General features: G+C 38.9%; 1 protein-coding gene across 3 annotated transcripts in view; it reads right to left on the bottom strand.

The window, feature by feature from the left end:
• Window positions 1–2,816: 2,816 nt before the first annotated feature.
• The window catches only part of esco1 (establishment of sister chromatid cohesion N-acetyltransferase 1), a 57,678-nt gene continuing 39,127 nt past the window's right edge, over window positions 2,817–21,367 (bottom strand). Inside the window, exons 5-10 of one of the 3 annotated variants that reach the window (XM_052023074.1) lie at window positions 20,232–20,355; window positions 19,040–19,171; window positions 18,159–18,248; window positions 17,409–17,552; window positions 17,012–17,196; window positions 2,817–6,039 (exon numbers count right to left, since the gene is read on the bottom strand). In XM_052023074.1, coding sequence (XP_051879034.1) covers window positions 5,907–6,039; window positions 17,012–17,196; window positions 17,409–17,552; window positions 18,159–18,248; window positions 19,040–19,171; window positions 20,232–20,355 — 808 coding nt within the window. In that variant the 3' untranslated portion in view covers window positions 2,817–5,906. Of the gene's footprint in view, window positions 6,040–17,011; window positions 17,197–17,408; window positions 17,553–18,158; window positions 18,249–19,039; window positions 19,189–20,231; window positions 20,356–21,367 lie in introns of those variants that run through there. The other 2 variants (XM_052023075.1, XR_007956889.1) reach the window with 2 other exon arrangements.

Here is a 21,367-nt window from a genome sequence, read left to right as displayed (position 1 = left end):
TCTTCAAGTTCAATGGGCAGGGCCTTAGATGCTGAGTATGCTCAAAGACCTGTCCTCCGTAATGACAGACTGGGCAGGAGAAAGTAGATAGAGAAGGGAAGAGAGGACCAATGGTCAGAAAGTGGATTGGTTGCTGGGTTCAGAGGTGCCCTGAGCAACAATTGCAATTTAACAATGGCAGCTTTGGAGATATTTGAAGGAGTGATAATTAATAGTAATGATGCAAAACTTGTTAATTAATAGCAATTAATACCAAAATTCATTAGCAGTAAAACCAATGGCTACCATTATCTCTAAATTTAGTCTTATCGTTCAATATCCAGGAATGCAGAAATTAAATTGAATTAGTCCACACCATAAATTACTTCCACAGCTCTGGATTCATGCCATTCCCTGGTGAGCAAAGCTGAACTCTTTACAATACTTAGCCACAAGTTGAACATCTGCTCTCTAAATCTTCCCATTTCCACCTCTGACATCTCCTATTCCAGCCCAGCCTCAGCTCAATTTTCTTTTGCTCAAACTCTCATACGTGCTTATTCCATATGATCTCCCATATTCCATCCTTAATAAATGTGATTACAGTCGACTGGAAGCTAGTCCTATTCACTAAAACATCCATGCTCGCTGTCATACATGGGCTTCTTAAATCTGACAATGCCTCAGTTTTTAAGTTCTGGTGCTCCTTTTGAGATTCCTCCATAGCCTTGCCATGATCTTTGATCTTCTCCTGTTGTTCAAGCATCTGTTGTCATTGCATTCACTAATTTAATACTCCACATGCACCATCTACACCTTTATCTTCAGGCTCACACTCTGGTACTTGTTCCTGCAAGTTCTCTCCCTTCCATATCACCAACCCCCGAAGATGCAACAAGAACCATTGATTGACCTTTGGGTTAACATCTCCTTATGGGACTTAATGTAAATGTAAGTTGGTATTCCTAGGAGTGGTTGAAAAAGCAACAGCTTCGTTCCTGTGTTTTTTTTGCAGAGAGTTCATCTTTATAGTTCACTCAAATGATGAGGTACCATGTTCCTACCTAGCTGCAACTGTCAATAATTCCATGCTACCTGTGATCAGTTTATAACCAAAATCACCTGATTAAACCCATGTGGACAAATGTTACAAGATTACCTTTGGAAATATACATCAGACTCCACTTTTCAGGAGATAGTCTAAAGCAAATTGGGGAAAGTGGTGGGAAAACAAAGCTATGTTTCTCCCTTTGTTTTAACTTACACAGATCTTTTGAGAGCTTTATTTACAGAGCATCAAATCCAGTATTGTTTAAAGGGATCATCACTTATTACAGTGATGTTTATAATGCAATCCATGCAGAACCCCATATGAACAAAGGGCTGAGGTGTTTGTCAATGAATGGTCATCAGGGCTATAGAAGCAATCCCAAATCCCTCAATTACTGAGCAGTCTTTCCGTTGCACATTTCTCATCCTAGGATTGTGAAGACAATGGGAGGTCTTTGTTTTCAGTCATACCATCACTTGGACAATGACGAATGTTGGGTGTCTCCAAATCTTCACCCTGCTGGTGAAATCCCATCAGAGGTGGTAGAAATTATGGAGGATGATCTGTTGAAGGTTTGTGGGGGTGCAAGGCAAGAACAAGGAAAACCATATCATTGTTTTGACTGGGAGTAGAGGCAAAAGCAAAAGTGTAGGAAATACAGGCACGGTTGAGTGTTCTGTTAACTATGGTAGAAGGAAAGCTAGTTAACTTTCGGCCAGTATGTCACACAGTTAAACATCATTACATGTAGAGGCTACCTCCATGATTATTAAACTGATGCATATAGGTGCAACCGTTTATTCACTTCAAAGAGTAATCTGCACAGCAGACAAGCAAAGAGACACGAATTAAAGGATCCTGACATGACATTGATGCTTCTCTCACAGCCACTGTTAGATTGATCTTTCAATATTTAATCATATGCACAAGCATCTGAGTACTCCCTGGATGAGCACAGCATTTCCATGTCATGCACTCAGTGAAAAATGCTGAAATATCAACAATGTGATACACCTTTGGTGGTCAGCAAGGCAAAAATGCAGCACCTGCGAGCTCTGCATACAACTCAAATAGGAAACGCAGTTTTAATTTTAGCACATAAATCTGCTTTCAAAATACCAAAGAGCTACATTTTAAGCACTTTTGCCTGTTCATGTTAAAGATCCATGTTAAAACTATACAAGCATAAGTTCATTGCACTAAAAGATCATTAACGTCATTAGAGACAAATCTTGTTTTTCGTGCCGTAATTTTTCATTGCCCTTTTTCCCCCCCTCAGTGTCCTCACACCCTTTCACAACCAAGACTAGGAATGGGAATGGTAACTAATTGGGCATCCAAATTTAAAAGAAAAGTTATGCCCCCTGTTTTGTCAATTTTCATGCAATTATTCTTGTTCATTGATCAGTAAATTAATGGTCTTCAAAGTTTTTGTAAGTTTCAAGGTTTAAAAAGTTCAGTTAATAGCTTTTGCCAAGTCAAATGGCTTAAGACATGAGCACACAATGGTCTATTTGAAAATCTTAAAAAAACTTACATCTACTTACAGAAAATATATTAAGTTATCCAGAGAACAGATTTAATCAATTATAGTAATTCATGAAAAATGACAATTTAATGTTTTAGGCTACACAATGAAATCAAAACTCATCATTGCTGGTGCATAAAAACACATGCCATGAAATGAGTTACTCATTTTTTTTTGTCAACATAGATGTACATTTACAAAAGCTACATACATTGCTATTTTTACATTTGGGTTGTGGGACAGTGGGGGTAGAAAAAAGGGGACACAGGAGAGACAGGCAAACCAACAGTCACCTTTAGTCTGTAGCTGGATTTCATAGATGCCAAGATCTGTTCCAGGCCACATACTTTGAGACAGTGTATAAATTTGTAAAGACAAAAGAAAATCTATTACTCAAAAGAAATGTAGTTCTACTTACTTCTAGCAGTTTATTAACTGTAGCTATATGGTTTGTATAATTTATCAGAAATAATTCAACTAAACAGCACTTAGCCCTCCAACAATTAAATTTATTGTACTAACAAAGTCATTTATAGTCCAGAACATCTTCCTAGTTACATACATCATATTGTACATCTTCCAAATGGGATACATTAATAGTCTCTCACTTGCAAAAAAAGACCAGGCATATGATCAAATTACAAGATAATACTGACCATGAAAACAAACACACAAGAATGGTATTAAGTAAAACTTAGGAATTGCAATTTTCCACACTTAGAATGTAAAACAATTTGCAGCAATTGTGAACTAGTTCCATAGAAAGATACAAAAATCAATGTATTCACTAAAATAAATGGTGGGTTTCCTTTTTGCAAACTTTGCCAGATATTAATGAATGTTTACACATTCACACTTGTGCATTGTTTCTTAAAATCATAGGATTTGTTACTCATTAAGCAATCATTTAAATGCAAGCAAAAGTCTGCTCATATGAATTTTAAACAAGTTTAGAATTAACGTACAACTATAAAGTTAATTTCAACCAGCTGCATTTGGTCCATTTAAAATTTAGTGCATATAGATTAGAAGAGTGAAGTACAGCATCACATTTACAATTTTAGTCTCTTCCCAGTTAAAACAAATCAAAACTGGTATGTGCACAATTATAGATAGACTCATATCACATGTCTGAGTTGAAGAGGGCCATTTTATAATCTGTAAGCAATGCTGATAATGGCACATGACCTCGGGCCACATGGCATTTACCAGTATTCAACTGTAATATTAAAATGAAATTCTTTTTGTACCATTATGGTATAAACAGAATTACCATTTTGGGAACAGCCATTCTGGAAAACAATACACAAGGGGATAGTGAGATGTAATCATAACAGCATTGTAGTTTACATCTTCCAGATCTTACTAATTTTCTGTATCCCACCTGTTCCCAACTTGACAATTCTATACCTATTTACAAGTAATTATGTTACACGAGGTAAATATTAACTTTTCTGAACTCTGGTGACTGAAGAGATCACTGGACTTAAAATTTGCTCTACACATACTGCAGTTGTTGCTGATTAGAATTCATTGTATCAATTGATATTTTGGTATGCTGTGAATAGTTTAAGTATTTTTAATTAAAAATAGCAATAAAATGTTACCTGCATCCAAAGTTTTATACACACACAAACATTCCTAATTTCCACTTCAAAACCATCCCATTAAAAAATTAAACTACAAGCCACTTACCAAAACAATATTTTTAATTTAATAATCTTAGCCAGTAATTAAAAAAACACTTAAATTTTAGGCAAAAGAACATTTCACTTCATATCCCCATATGACCCAGGCTGAGAAAAAGGTATGTAAATGTAAACAGTCCAGGAGTCATTAAATCAATACCTTGGAATTCTGCAGATTAAAGCAATGTGCATTACAATAGCTCAATCAACTCGGAGCACAATACCAACTAGTGCTACAGCATTAGTATTCTCATTGCTGAAAAGATTTTAAAATGTATTTGAAGAGTAGCAAGCACACCTGATCCAGAAATACAAAAATCAAAATTATAACTCCTCAATTTTACTCCTAGTGGGAAACAAGGTTTTAGATTCTAAGTTTTAGATTTTTTAAGCTATCAAGTGATCTCAACGTGCGTAAAAAAAACAAGATTAACCAGGCTCAATTTGTTGACATGCGAGATTTCTTGTTGGCTTTTTAAAGCACAAATTAACTTCAAACATTTTTGTCCCAGGACTGTTTAGTTCTGGTAAACTCATAATTGGATTTATTGAATTCAGGAAAAAATCAAGAAACTTGTTGGAAATTTTTAAAAAAATGACTAGTGTAGAAATCTTAAATAAAATTTGCTACAGTATTTACCATGCAAGTTGGTAACAGCCTTTCAATCCATGTTTATTTTCTCAGGAATAGTCTGCTTACTGATCCCTGTAATGTATTGATCTGCTCTCAAGTTTTAAAATAAAGTTGTTATTTCCTAGAAGCTATCCTATAATTAAATGAGTTAAAACCATTGTATTCGATCTCAAATTGTGACCTACAGTGAAAAAGGCACAGTTATTAGACTTATATAAGCTACCCTTAAGGTAAAGTTAACAAACCTTTCCAAAACCAAGAGTTGTCATTAATACAAGGTGTCAACTGTGATTTTGGACACCAAATATTGCAGAGGTTCAACATCAATATTAAACGAGGTATTACATTTTGCACTGGCAATTGTATCTTCCCAGAGCAAAATAAAAACAATGGCATTCTTTTTTTTAAGAACAATTTGATAAAATATGCAACTGGACAGATAACCTCAAAAACAGTTTAGCCTTCAGTGTGGCAGCCTGATACCCCTGAAAGAAAAACTAGGAAATTTACAGGCACCTTTCACAATAATCCAGATATCAAACTACTCATTTAACTCTCCAAAAACACATTCAAAGCTGCTTGCTCACTGTACAGTATATACAGACCAAGCTGCTTGTCTTCTATACAGACCAAGAAGGCCACAGAGCAGTTTTAGAAAACTCATTTTCTCAGTTTTATAGCATATTTACATCGAACAAGTTTAATGTTTTTACATAAAACATCCAAATATCCGTGAGCATGACTGAACTAAATAAAGGCATGCTTTTCTGAAAAAAGATAAAACTATTCCAACTTTAAAATACAAATCAAGATCAAAGGTTACTGCATCCTTTCCAGTTATGATATTAACAACAATTTGGTTGTCATCAGTCCTGAGTTCACAGTAATAAAAAGCAGTACAGTTCCTACAATCCAGCTCCTGAAATTGTGTATGACAATTTATGAAGGTTCATATACTATTATATAAATTGTCTAAGGCTGTATGTAAAAAGATCTTCACTGGTAGTTGAGAAGTTTCTTGCGAGGTTAACTGACAAAGTTGTACACCAGGAACCTGGGTGTTCCACAATATCGGGTTGCAAAGAGCTTACCATCCGGAGTAGGATCTGAGAATGCAATCTCGTCTTTACTCAAATAAGAGCCATATACAAAATTACTCCTGCAAAATAATAAATTTATGATTTATAATTAAATACATCATAAATGTTAGTAAATTAAGTGTAAGGTACAAAAATAACTACATGAAATCCTAAATATTTCTGGGGTCAGTTTCACATACAAGTTTTTAATGTATCATTTTCCCCTCCCTCCAGAAAAAAAGAACATTCACTTCAGGTATGTGATCTTTTTGCAGCATTGTGAATGGCCTTCAAACAGGCTAATTGGGTGTTTGCAATGTAGACTGTCATGTTTCATTTAACTGCAATTAACTAAATAAAGCAATGAAGTAAATAGTTGTAAAGTACTTAAGTAAAGAATGGTTAATTGATTGTAAAATTAAATTAAAATTAAACTAAACTAAATTGTAAAACCCAATTAAAGCCCTGATTCTTTGTAAGTTATTAGTTTTAAAATAAAAGGAATCCTTTTATCCTTAAAACATTACATGGATACTATTTGGCATTCTACTCAGTTGATATTTTACAAGACTTTTTCTGAGATTCAACTAAGTAGTAACATTAAGACAAAGAATCTGAGGAATACACCATGTGTGCACATTGAAGAAGCAGATTCAAGATTCAACACAGCATCTGTGCAGAAGGGAAAAATACAATTTTTTTAAAAATGTATTCCCTGCCCAGGATTTAGGCATTGCTGGCAAGGTGTACTTTTATTGCACATCCCTAATTTCCCTTGAGAAAGAGATGGTGGTTGAGAAAGGAGAAGGATAGCTGAGTGTGGATGATGATATATTTCCAGGTCAGGATGGTGTGCAACCTGGAAGAGAACCTGCAGGTGGCAGTGTTCCATGCTCCTGTTGCCATTGTCCTTGGTAGAAATCACAAGTTTGGCAGAGTAGCCTGGGTGAGTGACTGCAGTGCATTTTGTAGACAGTACAGAGCAGCCACTATGCACAGGTGGTGGAGGGAGCAGGTCTTCAGGGTTGTTGGCAGAGTGTAAATCTAGATTAAAAGGTGGAGCTGAGTGACTGGGGTTGGTGGTTGTGCTATTATGTAGTTATAATGAAGAACTACAGTTCCCAGTAGGCAATGCAAGGGGTCACATGGGGGAACAGGAAGTGGCCGTAAAAAGAGAGGGAAAGCAAGCCAGTCTGGTGTTGGTTAATAAAATGTTCAGGTGTGAAACCCACGCGAAGTTTGTCTCTTGATGAAGAACAAACATAACATGGTGTTAGAAGTTAGTGTGAGGTCTGAACAGGGAGAGTAGATGAGTACTGTGTGCGATTGAGAAAGAGACTCAGTGAGTACAAAAAAAAGCTGTAATAAGATGGAGAAAAAGCCGGCCAGCGTAGCAAGGGAGCACATTGTTCCTGATGTTCAACAGTTACTGGATTTGCCAAGAGAAATTCAGGTGAGAGGCAGAGAGTTCCCGTTATGGATAAGTGAAGTCCTCCCAAGTCTATGCAGTTTACTGGCAATCTATCCGATAATTAGAAACACTTCAAACAGCAACTCAACATATTTAGATACTGGTGGAGTGGGAGGGAACAATGAAAAATTGAAAGCGTCTATTTTTCTGCACATGATTGGCGAAGATGCTTTGGACATTTATAATAGCTTTCAAATTGAAGAGACAGCTTTTGAGTTGGGCACTTTGAAAAAATTTTTAGCATTTTATCCCAAGTAAAAACATTACATTTGAGATTTTTTTTTCCCTGTGACCAGAAACAAGGTGTTAGCTTCGACCAATACTTAGCTGAGCTTCACACACCGAGTAATTCTTGTGAATTTGGAGATTTGAGAAACTCACTAGTTAAAGACAGAATAGTCTCTGGAATTCCAGATAATGGACTCAGAGAAAGACTGTTGCGTGAAAAAGATTTGACCCTGGAAAAGGCGATGAATGTGTGTAGGTCAGCAGAAACCACACGAGCACAAGCTAAGGAGCCGCACAGGGCAGACACAACAGTGCATGCTGTAAAAACAGAGAAGCAGCACACAATGCATTTCTGAAAGTAACAGCAAAGCAAAAAGGAAGGCTCAAACAGCAAATGCAGCAGATGTGGAGGTAGACACATTCCAAAGATGTGTCCTGCTTATGGGAAGTCCTGCAATAGCTGTGGGAAGAAGAATCACTTTGCAAGGTGCTGCAAAGCTGGGGCTAACAAGAGAAAGGTGCACACAGTTGATGAGGAAATAGAGAAATTCTTTGTGGGTTCTGTACAGACTGTGGCTGCTGGTAAAACAGAATGGATTGTTCCAGTAACTGTGAATGAGACAGTAATCCATTCAAGCTTGACACCGGAGCTCAGGTGAATCTGTTATCCATGGATGATTATAAGACTCTCACAGCAAAGAGTAAGAAAGTGACAGGCTACAATGGAGAGAAAGTTCCAGTAAAAGGGGGCTGAATGATGACCTTTAAGCACAAGGGGCAGCACTTAAAATCACAGCTACTGATTTTAGAAGAGTACAGTCAATATTAGGTCTGAGTGCATGTGAAAAGCTCAACCTAGTGAAAAGAGTTTTCATAGTAGCTTCACATACCAAAGATGACCACACAACACTCATGGAAGAGTATGCAGATGTCTTTGAGGGGCTCGGATGCTTACCTGGAGTACACAAAATTCACACAGATGAGGCAATGGCTCCTGTTGTCCATGCATGCAGAAAAGTTCAGTTTAAACTTAGAGATAAACTTAAAGAACTAGCGTGCATGGAACAGATGAATGTCATACAGAAAATTGAAGAACGAACAGACTGGGTGAGTTCACTGGTCATTGTGCAAAAGACAAATGGAGCATCATGGATATGTCTAGACCCAAGAGATCTCAATAAAGCCATCGAGAGAGCATTTTAAATTGCCAACACGGGAGGAGATCATGTCCCAATTTTCAGGTGCCAGATGGTTTAGCAAGCTTGATGAGGCAAGTTCGAGACTGTGTACTTTTAACACACCACAGGGAAGATATCGCTATCTTCGGCTGCCATATGGGATCCTGTCCGCACCAGAAGTCTACCATAAAACCATCTACATGATTTTTGAGGGCATACCTGGTGTCGAGACCTTGATGGATGGCATCATCGTCTGGGGGTCCACCAAGGAAGAACATGAAACTCGACTGAGACAAGTGCTTGACGTGACAAGGAGTGTCAATTTGAAATTAAATAAAGAGAAGTGAAAGTTTGGTGTTAAGACACTGATCTTAGACGGATTGAGAGTCTGGAGCTGCAGCTCGATGACCTTTGGTTGGTTAGGGAGAGAGAGCAGGAAATAGACAGGAGTTATAAAGAGTTTGTAGACAGCACCTCTGTGGCGGTCCCCCTCAAAAACCGATATCTCATTTTAGATTCAGTTGGAGAGGATGACCTGATAGAGGAAGACCTCAGCAACCGGGACCTTGGCACCGTGCCTGGTACTGTGGTCCAGCGGAGGAAGCAAAATGCAGTGGTTATTGGGGATTCTATAGTAAGGGGTACGGATAGCAGATTCTGCGATAGCGACAATGAGTGTCGGATGGTGTGTTGCCTCCCTGGTGCCAGGGTACGGGATATCACAGACCGGGTCCAGAATATTCTGAGGGGAGAGGGTGAGCAGCCAGAAGTCTTGGTACATGTAGGTACCAATGACATAGGTAGAAAAAGAGAAGAGGTCCTGGAGGAGGAATACAAGGCATTGAAGTAGGACCTCAAGGGTAGTAATCTCAGGATTACTACCTGTGCCACGTGTCAATGATAGGAAGAATAGAAAGCTCTGGCAGATGAATGCGTGGCTGAGTGACTGGTGCAGGGGGCAGGGCTTCAGATTTTTGGATAATTGGGACCTTTTTTGGGGGAGGCATGACCAATTCACTAAGGATGGGTTGCACCTAAACTCCAAAGGTTCCAATATCTTGGCGGGAATGTTTAATTTAGTTGTAGGGGAGGGTTTAAACTGATCTGGCAGGGGGATGGAAACCAGGATGTTAGGTTACAAGATGCTAAGGTAAAGGAGGAAGTTTATAGAAACAAGTCCAATGAGGATGGCAAGAAGGACAGGCAGGTGAGAAGTCAGGATAATTTGCTGAATAATAGAAGTACAACAAGTCAGGATGTTAGGATACAGAATGTTAGGATAGGGGATGAGGTATATAGGAACATGTCTAAGGTAGTATGTAGTGAAGATGATAAGAAGGATAGACAGGTGGAAAGCCAGGATAATCTGCTGAACAATAGAAGTACAACAAAATTAATAGCAGATACCGGACTAAACGTACTATATTTAAATGCACGTAGCATTAGGAATAAAGTAGATGACCTAGTGGCACAACTACAGGTTAATAAATACGACATTGTGGCAATCACCGAGTCATGGCTTTATGATGGATGTGATTGGGAACTGAATGTCCAGGGGTACACAGTGTATAGGAAGGATAGGCGGGTAGGCAGAGGGGGAGGTGTGGCCATGATGGTTAGTAGTGATATAAAATCGATAGAAAGGAAGGATATTGGGTCAGAGGAGGTGGAATCCTTGTGGGTGGAGCTAAGGAATAGCAAGGGTAAAAGGACAATAGTAGCAGTCATATATAGGCCCCCTAATAGCAGTCAGCAAGTGGACGATAAGTTGCAGTTTGAGATAGAAAAAGCATGCCAGAGTGACAATGTGAAGATAATTATGGGGGATTTTAACATGAAGGTGGACTGGGAAATCCAGAATGGCGGTAGTACTCAGGAGAGGGAGTTTGTGGAATGTCTAAGGGACGTTTTTCTAGAGCAACTTGTTGAAGAGCCCACCAGGGGATCGGCTGTTTTGGATTGGGTGCTGTGTAATGAACCGGAGGTGATTAGGGAACTAAAGGTAAAGGAACCACTGGGAACCAGTGATCACAATATGATTGAGTTCAGTTTCAAGTTTGAGAAGGAGAAGCTGATAACTGGTGTATCGATATTTCAGTGGAACAAAGGAAATTACAATGGTTATGAGAGAGGAGGTGGCCCTAATTGATTGGAAGAGTAAGCTGGCTGGAGGGACGGTAGAGGAGAAATGGAAGGAATTTCTACAGGAAATTGCAGGATAGATATATTCCAAGAAAAAAGGTTTTTAATGGAAAAACGGCACAAATGTGGATAACGAGAGAGTTGAAGGCTAAAATAAAAGCAAAAGGGGCGGCGTACAAAGAAGCAAAAATTAGTGGGAAAACAGAAGACTGGGAAGCTTTTAAAAACCTGCAGAGAGAAACCAAGAAGGTCATTAGGAAAGAAAAGATGAATTATGAAAGGAAGTTGGCGGATAACATTCGAAAGGATACTAAGAGTTTTTTTTAAATACATAAGGTGTAAAAGAGAGACACGGGTTGATATAGGACCAATTGATAACGGTGCAGGAGCTATTATAATGGATGATAGAGAGATGGCAGAGGAATTGAATGAATATTTTGCATCGGTCTTCACCGTGGAGGACATCAGCAATGTGTCGGTTAGTCAGGAGTCTCACGAAATGGAACTGAGTTCAGTTAAGATTACTAGGGAGAAGGTGCTAGGAAAACTAAATGGGCTAAAGACTGATAAGTCACCCGGACCGGATGAGGTGCATCCCCGGGTTCTGAAGGAGGTGGCTTTAGAGATAGCGGAGGCATTGGCGACAATTTTCCAGAAATCGATAGATTCCAGCGTGGTTCCGGAGGACTGGAGGGTCGCAAATGTAGTTCCGTTGTATAAGAAAGGTGGGAGGCAGCATAAAGGAAATTACAGACCTGTTAGTCTGACGTCAGTGGTGGGAAAGTTATTGGAATCTATCCTCAAGGATGGGGTTACGGAATACCTAGAGGTGCAAGGCAAGATAGGTCCTGGTCAACATGGTTTTGTGAAGGGAAGATCCTGCCTGACCAACCTATTGGAGTTTTTTGAAGAAATCACAGGTAGGGTGGATAAGGGAGAGGCGGTAGATGTTGTGTATTTAGACTTTCAAAAGGCCTTTGATAAGGTGCCTCACAAGAGACTGATTAATAAGATGAGAGGTCATGGAATTACGGGTAGGATAACAGAATGGGTGGAGCATTGGCTGGTTGACAGGAAGCAAAGAGTGGAAATAAAAGGATCTCGTTCTGGTTGGTTACCGGTTACTAGTGGTGTGCCGCAGGGGTCGGTGTTGGGACCGCTCCTTTTTACCTTGTACATTAACGATTTGGATGATGGAATAAATGGTTTCGTGGCTAAGTTTGCGGATGACACCAAGATAGGGGGAGGAGTAGGGAGTATTGAAGAGATAGGAAGGTTGCAGAGGGACCTAGACAGTTTAGGAGAATGGGCAAAGAAATGGCAGATGAGATTCAATGTAGAGAAATGTGCAGTTGTACACTTTGGAAGCAGAAATAAGCAGACAGATTATTATCCAGGAGGAGAGAAAATCCAAAGCACGGAAGTACAAAGGGACTTGGGGGTACTCGTGCAGGATACCTTAAAGGTTAACCACCAGGTCGGATCGGTGGTAAAGAAAGCGAATGCTATGTTGGCATTCATTTCGAGAGGTACAGTGTAAAAAAGTAAGGAAGTGTTGATGAGGCTCTACGGGGCACTAGTGAGGCCTCATTTGGAATATTGTGCGCAGTTTTGGGCCCCACATCTTAGGAGGGATGTGCTGACGTTGGAGAGGGTTCAGAGGAGATTTACGAGGATGATTCCAGGAATGAAAGGGTTTACGTATGAGGAGCGTTTGTCGGCTCTTGGACTGTATTCACTGGAGTACAGAAGAATGAGAGGGGACCTCATAGCGACATTTAAAATATTGATAGGAAAGGACAGAGTAAATGTGGCTAGGCTGTTTCCCTTGGTGGGTGAGTCCAGGACCAGAGGGCACAATCTTAGAATTAGAGGGTACAGTTTCAAAACAGAGATGAGGAAAAATTTCTTTAGCCAGAGGGTGGTGAATTTGTGGAACTCCTTGCCACGTACAGCAGTGGAGGCCAGATCAGTGGGGGCGTTCAAGGAAGAGATAGATAGATATCTAAATAGTCAGGATATCAAGGGATATGGGGATATGGCCAGAAATTGGGATTAGAATAGTTTTTTTTCTTTTTCTTCCCCCATTTCTATTTCCCTTTCCTTGGAGCAGACTCGATGGGCCAAATGGCCTGCTTCTGCTCCCTTGTCTTGTGATCTTGATAGAAGATGTCATATCTGAAGAGGGAGTGAAGCCTGACCCAAGAAAGACGTCAGCCATTGAAAACACGGAGAGGCCCCAAAACAAAGAGGAGGTGCGACGTTTCTTAGGGATGGTGACTTACCTGCTAAGTTCATCCATCGACTGTCAGTGTCAGCACCACTTAAGTCACTCCTTGAGCAACAAAATGAATGGGTTTGGTCTCATGAGCAAGAAGAGTGTTTCCAGATGTTGAAAAGGGTCCTAACTGAAGAGCCCGTGCTGAAGTTTTATGATCCGGAAAGGTGTATCAGGATATCAGCTGATGTGTCCCAGCACGGCCCTGGATCAATACTACTGCAGCAGCATGATGGCACATGGCAACCTGTGGCCTATGCATCAAGGGTTTTAATAAGTGCGGAAGCCAACTATGCACAAATAGAGAAAGAGCTTCTCGCCACTACATATGCATGTGAAAGGTTCCATCAGTACATCTATGGGCAAGCTATTGAAGTGGAGACAGACCATAAACCATTGGTCTCAATTATGTCCAAACCACTGAATAACTGTCCCATGAGGATACAGTGCATGTTGATAAGGCTGCAGAACTATGATGTGAAGATGATTAACACACTGGGAAAATATATGTTTGCTGCTGATGCTCTGTTTCGAGCAGTCGACAAGACAGAAAAGAGTGACCAACAGGTTAATGCAGATATAAAGGCCTATGTTGACATGATTGTCACCTCTCTTCCAGTATCTCCGGATAGAACAGAACAGATCAGGAAAGCAGCAGAGGCAGATGAAACAATGAAAGTACTCAATGATACGATACGGAAAGGATGGCTAGCAGTAAAGTGTGTTTTCGAGGTCCAAAGTGTATTCGGGATTATTGGGCATGCAGAGCTGAACTGTCAGTAGTGAAAGATATGGTCTTTAAAGGGAACAGGTTTGTGATTCCAGTGTCACTACGCAAGGAGATGCTTCAGAAGATACATGAAGGGCATCTTGGGGGAGGAAAAATGTAAACGTAGAGCACGTGAAGTGATGTACTGGCCGAGAATGAACCAAGACATCAGCCGGACTACTGCTTCATGTGAAACATGCCTTACAGACCAAAGCAGCAAGCAGAACCACTTAAACCACACCCTGTACCAGACAGGCCGTATTTCAAAGTTGGAGTGGATTTGTTTGACTATAATGGGAAGGGCCATATTGTTGTAACAGACTACTTTTCCAATTACGCACATCAACGTCCAGCAAAGCAGTTATCACGTTCCTGAAAGCTGTGTTTGCGAGGCATGGAGTTCCACGTGAAGTAGTATCAGACAATGGTCCACAATTTGAGCTGTGAATTTGAATCCTTTGCCAATATTTGGGGGGTTTTGACATATAACCTCAAGCCCACATCACCCAAAATCTGAAGGCCTAGCAGAGAGTTCAGTTAAGATGAAGGGCCTCATGAAGAAAGCGCAAGATGGACGAGAGGTTTTCTACAGAAGTCTAAAGATTTAGATAAGTGCGCCACTGCAGAATGGCCTTTCCCCAGCCCAAATGCTGATGGGTAGACACATACGCACTAACCTTCCACTACATGAAAACCTGTTGACACCTGAAGGAGCACACAAGGTCAAACAAGCTAAAGAGGAAGGGAAAGAAAAACAGAAACAGAATCACAAGAGACAGCGAAAAGCCTACCAGTCCTGAAGCCTGGGAATAAAGTGTGAATCCGAGATCATGATTCTGGCACATGGTCCACACAAATGGCTGTGCAAGAGGAAGCAAATCCACATTCATATCAGATCCAGACAAAGCGAGGGACACCTCTGAGGAGGAACCATGTGGATCTATGACCACAAGCTCCAACCCAGGGCTATGACCCTGTAAGGGGCCAGCATATGGAAAATATGAACATGTGGACAAGAGTTCCCAGGAAAACACCAATAGTAATGCAGCAAATGAAAGCAACACACCTGCGAAAACAAGTACCAGACCAAAAAGGACCATTAAACCACCTCAGAGACTGACTGAAAGCTGCTGAGTGGACAAGGGTTCTTGGCAGGTTTATAAGGACAAAGTATTGTGTTTGTTTTTCTTTAAAGGGGGAAGATGTGTTATTATGTAGTTATAATAAAGAACTACGGTTCCCAGTAGGCAATGCAAGGGGTCACATGGGGGAACGGGAAGTGGCTGTAAAAAGAGGGAAAGCAAGCCATTCTGGAGTTGGTTAATAAAATGTTCAGATGTTAAGCCCACACGAAGTTTGTCACTTGATGAAGAACAAACATAACAGTGGTCACTATGGAAAGGGGAGAGAAGTGAGAATAAATGCACCCCATTGATCAGCTATTGGAAAACTGGTTTATTAGATTTAAGTTCTTTGAGGAAGTACTTCTAATGCCATTTCACATAGTCAGAGGTTAAAAGATTTTTTTTTAGAAAAATTCAGTCTTGGTGACAGAATTAGAAGTTTAGGTTTAAGAGGAATGCTTTGCCTTATACATAACATTCCCACTAGCAATAAGAAAATCAACCAAAGAACAAACTTGAGAAGACTACACAAATTTGCTTGCTTCCAAGAGGCACAGTTCAATTCCTGCAGATTTATCAAATTAAAGCAATCCTGAGGAATACAATGACATTTCATGGAATGTGCACACAATTAACATACTACATTTGGAAAAGGGGAACTTTCCAATAAACAGCAATACACCTGATAGGCTATATGTTACTGAAATGTTTTGTCATGTGACCACACTGCCATTCAATTCTTCAAAAATTTTCTACTATTGAGGACAGCGGTAATTAGAGGCAGAGAATTATGTAGCTGTACATCCTGAAAATGGAATCATCAGTAGTGAGAGAAGTCAAAGTTACTAACAGATGTCAGAATGGGAGTCAGAAGTCATTATGTGGAAAGAGCAAGTGCAAAAACCTACTGAATCAGAATGCATGGAAATGATGTGAATTAAAATAATCTACAACACTAGTTTTCAAATGGGGCCTGGGTATAGGAGGTGCAGTAAGAAGGGAGTGGCTTCACGCGAGATGGTCAAGAATATACCAGGCCGTTAGTACATGTTAAGAGGAGAAATATTTGCAAGAGCACTCATCAAAATAGTATTGGTCAATACGTTGTGCATGCCATATTTGCCCTCCCATGCTGTCAGAACTCTGACTTCCAGCATCCTATCCACTCAAACATTAGCTCCCTCAATAGCCTGTGTCAATCATGGGGTTCAGGATTAATGGCAACAAGTTATACTTCCTATCCTTGATATCTGGAGACAAGAACTGCAGGAAATGGGTCCTCAACTCTGACTTTTGCTGTCATGAGACACCCTGACCAGCAAGAGCCTCTGAGGGAAGGAAGCAAGGAGGAGTGAGAAAAAAATGAGGACACACCAAAGAGGAAGAGCAGCAGGAGCTTCAACCTCTCAGGAAGGAGTAACAAAAAATTATGATGGGTGGGGATACACAAGCTATGTGGCATTAAGTTTGGTATCATTTTAGTGACACAAAGCTCATTGCATAAAAAATGCGTACTAAAAAGAAAAACCTATCAGATTCCAAGTCAGACGCAAACCTTAAGATGTCCATACAAACAGTTGCAACCCAAAAAATGGAGATTTCTTATTAAATGTACATCTATACACAAGATTTTGAAATCATTGGTCCATATGGCCATCTGTCCAAAGTGCTAAACAGAGATGGAGATTATACCAGTAACTTGGATGCTGGGTTGATGAACTGAAAGAACTAAAATCAGTTGCATTGTTCATCATTTATCACTTCTAGTTAAGAAACACTATGGATTGTAGAGATAAATTGACCAAATGTATAAAGTTTTAAAAATATACTAAATACATAGACATACAAAATTTGCCCTTTACCTAAGGCAGTCAGTCATTCTTGTAGCAATTGCCTTGCGTCGCATCATACTGAAGACCCAAACCCTACTTATTCCACAGATTGCAGGCTCCGGATTGGTTGAACAGCACCATGCTCGCTGACGTTCAAGCATAATTGCATCATTTGATGATTGTTGAGTAGCTTTATCTTCTATAACCCTGAAGCCCTAAATGGGTTAAACAGCAAAATTAATTTTCAGTGATTTTAAACAATCTGAACAGAGTCAGTAACTTAATTGCCAACTTAATTACCCATGAGATGCAACTTAGAGGGTTAAAAAAAAAGGAGGAAAAGTAAAACACAAGAGAACATTAATACAACTTGTGAATTGAACACTTCCAGTTCCAAGGCTTGGAAGCAAAATTAGAAAATACAAACCCGCTGTATGTGTTCTGCAATTAAACAGCCAACTATTTTTCGATCATTAGAAATGAAGAGGAGAGTTTTTGTTCTGGATGGGCACTTAAGTTCTGCCTGCTGAAACCCAAGGTCATTATCAACCATCTCTCGAATTTCTTCAACCTGTCGTAAATATATTGGTCTTAATAAATCAATTACTGAATTCAACTTTCAATTATCCCCACCTAAACAATGTTAAAACAAAATTGCATATTTTAATACTCAAAAGTTTACACACATCTTAAAAGCAACAAGCTTGTCAGATTCCATTCAGACATAAAAAAAGCAAGCAGCCAACAAACAGAAAATACAGGGAACAGTGGTTCAATTAGCTTTTGACCAAGACAAACAAGTTAGCTTCTAAATAGCTCTAGCATTCAACTTCTTACTGAAGGATTTGTGGTGAAGCTTAAAATTTTAATTGCCATCTCAAAAGCACAAAAAGATATCAGACAGCATTATTAAATAAGCCCACTTTTATTTGTTTTGATGCAGCAATTATTACACACAAGGATTTTCAGGGTGTGTTATTCAATGCAAGTTTTTGAGATATTGTGTTGCTAGGGGATACACAATATTTTAAATAGAGTAAAGATGGAATAATCATACCATTTGAGATTGAATTGAAATCATTTAATTGGAAACAACATTTTTGACATTCCCAAAACCTTGCTAAATTTATAAGAACTAATTCTGAACCCAAGTATAGAAACAGAACTAAATTATTACCTTTTTTAGGGCATACTTTGGATCATCAGGAAGAACCATTATTATTTTACCATCAGGATATTCACCTAAAATTCTCTCCTTCTTCCAGCCCTAGGTTAAAAGGTTAAAAGAGCACATCTAAAAATGACTTCATGACTTGTACTATCATTACTTTGGTAAGACTATAATATCCAGCAATACAACCAGATAAAACAATACCTCCAATATATTTTTTTTTGTTTTGATGCAGGATCTAAATTATTACACACAAGGATCTTCAAGACATGTTATTTAATGTTAATAACTTCAATTTTTAAGTTTACTGGATATTATGGCTTAGTAAAACAATATTTAGTTTTCTAATAGCCAGAACTAGGATTTAGTTATAAAGAGCTTTGTCCCCCAGATTAAAAGCTTTTTAAAAAAATCTACTAATAATTTCCTTTTAAATTGAGGCGATTCAACAACAAAACAATGGCACAATGCAAGATTTCAGAATGTGAATTAAATCTGTTCATCCCACAACTCCCATCCTTGGCAATATGGGAATGAATATAAGTTTTTTGGAAGGGGATCGGAAAGAGGAGATCAGACAAGTGTTCAGCAGAGTGATATGACAATCTAATAAGCAGCACTTACAATGCTTTGAGAATGCACAAGTCACCTTCTCTTTTGGAATATACACATATTAAAGCTTGAGTAGGATGGACAAAGTTATGGAGTGCGGAAAGAGTTTGGGAAAGTGCACCCAAGAGAGAGAGAGAGACACTATTGGGAGGAAAAGTACACATATTCAATTTTTTTTGTAAGAGCACGTAGGGTGCATTTCTAAATGGTTAACTGATTGTAATGCACTGCAGAAATATACATTCAGTTTATGCATTAATGCTCTATTATCTTACCACATATTTTACAGCACTAATAAAATGTTTATGAAACTTGAAGTGCTGAGCTTCATCTTCTGGGATAGAAGCTGCATAAAGCATTCCACAGGTAGTGCAAGAAATTGCTCCAATCCTTTTCTGCCCAGAATCCTGCAAAGAAACATGTACTGTATAATTATTCAGATGCACATCCGAAAAATTTCTTAAAATTTCAAACTGCTTAATTTACTATTTACATTTCCTTCTGATTTTTTATACTAATTAACAGAGAAAAAAGATAATAAAATGCTATCATGTCCTTATCTATACAACTCTCATTCTGGATTAACACCGGTCAATTTCTTAACCTCCCAATTTATCTGCCTTCAAAGATCTTACTTTACAAATTAAAAGAGAAAAGAAGCCTATATTTCAATGCAGATCGCAAAAATTAATGGAAGAATCAGTCACATTTTCAGGAAATAATTTCCTCCTACTCATTTGTTTTCCTCTCAATCATCTCTACATATCTAGAGCATGCTCAATGATATGGCTAATTGTTAAATTCTGAAGTCACCCTAGTCATTTCATGGCATTTTAGGCCAGACTGATTACTAATTTAGAGACAAGTGAATACATAACTACAGTAAAACTCCAATAATCCCACCACCCAGAAATCCAGATAGTTTGGCACCTACACTTTGATATTTGCACTCTGCACTGGCTGGCATTCTGGTTCCAGTGCTCACTGTGCACTTGTCAGGGCCCAAGTTTCAGTACTTGCTTTAAACTCACTTGGGTTGGCTGGATGCCCTCCCTTGAAACTTAACAGGTTTGCTTAAATATTACTTTGTAACATCATTTAAAAAAGTGAATTAGAAATGTACTGGAATATTAATGTCTGATAGTCCATAAAATATGTTGGTCCAGCACCAGAGTCCCAAGTGTGTTGGATTAACAGAGTTTAACGGTACTTGTATGAAATTCAAACTCCAGCATTTGTTTACCAATTTGTAAAGTATGCTATTCAGCCACTTTGTCATATTGCAGGTCTCCAATAGCACTGACAACCATGATGTAGATTACATTTTGATGGGCAGCCCTTTTAAAGTATTGCAATTTTTCAACTTTAAGTTGACACTTTAAATTGAACTGTTGAAAACAAACCCACTCAGAAATAAGGCCTACAACTAGTAATGATTTCTTACATTGATTTCAGACCTGCACTTACAAGGTTTGTTTGTTGAAGCCCACCTCCATCTGCATTGTCTGATAGCTTGGCTTCTCTTTGTACAGAAATTTCAGGGGCAATTGCAGTATTCTTCGCTATGGTTAGCTGATTAGACAAAGATACACTTTGAAAGAATAAAAGTTGACACATTGTTTGTTAAAAGATATAAACAAACATTTCTCAAACTGCAATTCTACAATTTACATTTAGACAAAGTTGACTAGCAACACTAGGAATTAGTATCTACATTTGAGTATGCCTCCATTCCATTCCCTAGCTACATTGAACAGAGCATAATGTTCCATTAAAGCCACATATTGACTGCATTTTTAGTGTTTACAGATCAAACCATGGGTATTCAGAAATACGAATCTTCTCAATATCAGTGATGCCAAAGAAAACAAAACCCTAGAAAATTAAGAACATAGTGAAATCCAGAAAATGAGGTCTGTCAGATTCATTAAAAACAAATGGATTAATAAATCAGATATACCGAGTAGCAAGAGATGACAGTACATAGATTCATATCAATTTACAATTCTAAAGTTGTACATCTAATGTGATCATGCAACAATTAAAAACAAAGTTCAAAAAAGATCACAGAAATCTGGCTGGCTGAAGGATCTGGGGGAAAATAATAGCATAAAAGGGGCCTTGTTAAGATAAGACAAGACATCTTTAGTCACATGTACATCGAAACACACAGTGAAATGCATCTTTTTGTGTAGAGTGTTCTGGGGGGCAGCCCGCAAGTGTTGCCATGCTTCCGGTGCCAATATAGTATGCCCACAGCTTCCCAACCTGTAGGTCTTTGGAAGCGGAGCATCTGGAGGAAACCCACACAGACACGGATAGAATGTACAAACTCCTTACAGACAGTGGCCAGTATTGAACCCAGGTGGCTGGCGCTGTAATAGTGTTATGCTAACCGCTACACAATAAATGATTTTTATTCTATTGTTTGGCTGCAATAGTCTTCATGCATTGCATCAGAAATTAGGAGTGAAAGATCTTGGGCACTTGGAGTTGCACTGAAGTGCAACTTTGAGGCTTTCTTTGTTATCCATTTTAGTTAAAGCAACCAACCTCAAGCAAATCAGTCATACATATGAACATTGTATCTTGTATGGTCACTA

This window comes from Pristis pectinata, chromosome 9 (genome assembly GCF_009764475.1).
Source record: "Pristis pectinata isolate sPriPec2 chromosome 9, sPriPec2.1.pri, whole genome shotgun sequence".
In the NCBI taxonomy this organism is placed as follows: domain Eukaryota; kingdom Metazoa; phylum Chordata; class Chondrichthyes; order Rhinopristiformes; family Pristidae; genus Pristis; species Pristis pectinata.
This window is presented reverse-complemented; position numbering and strand designations above follow the sequence as displayed.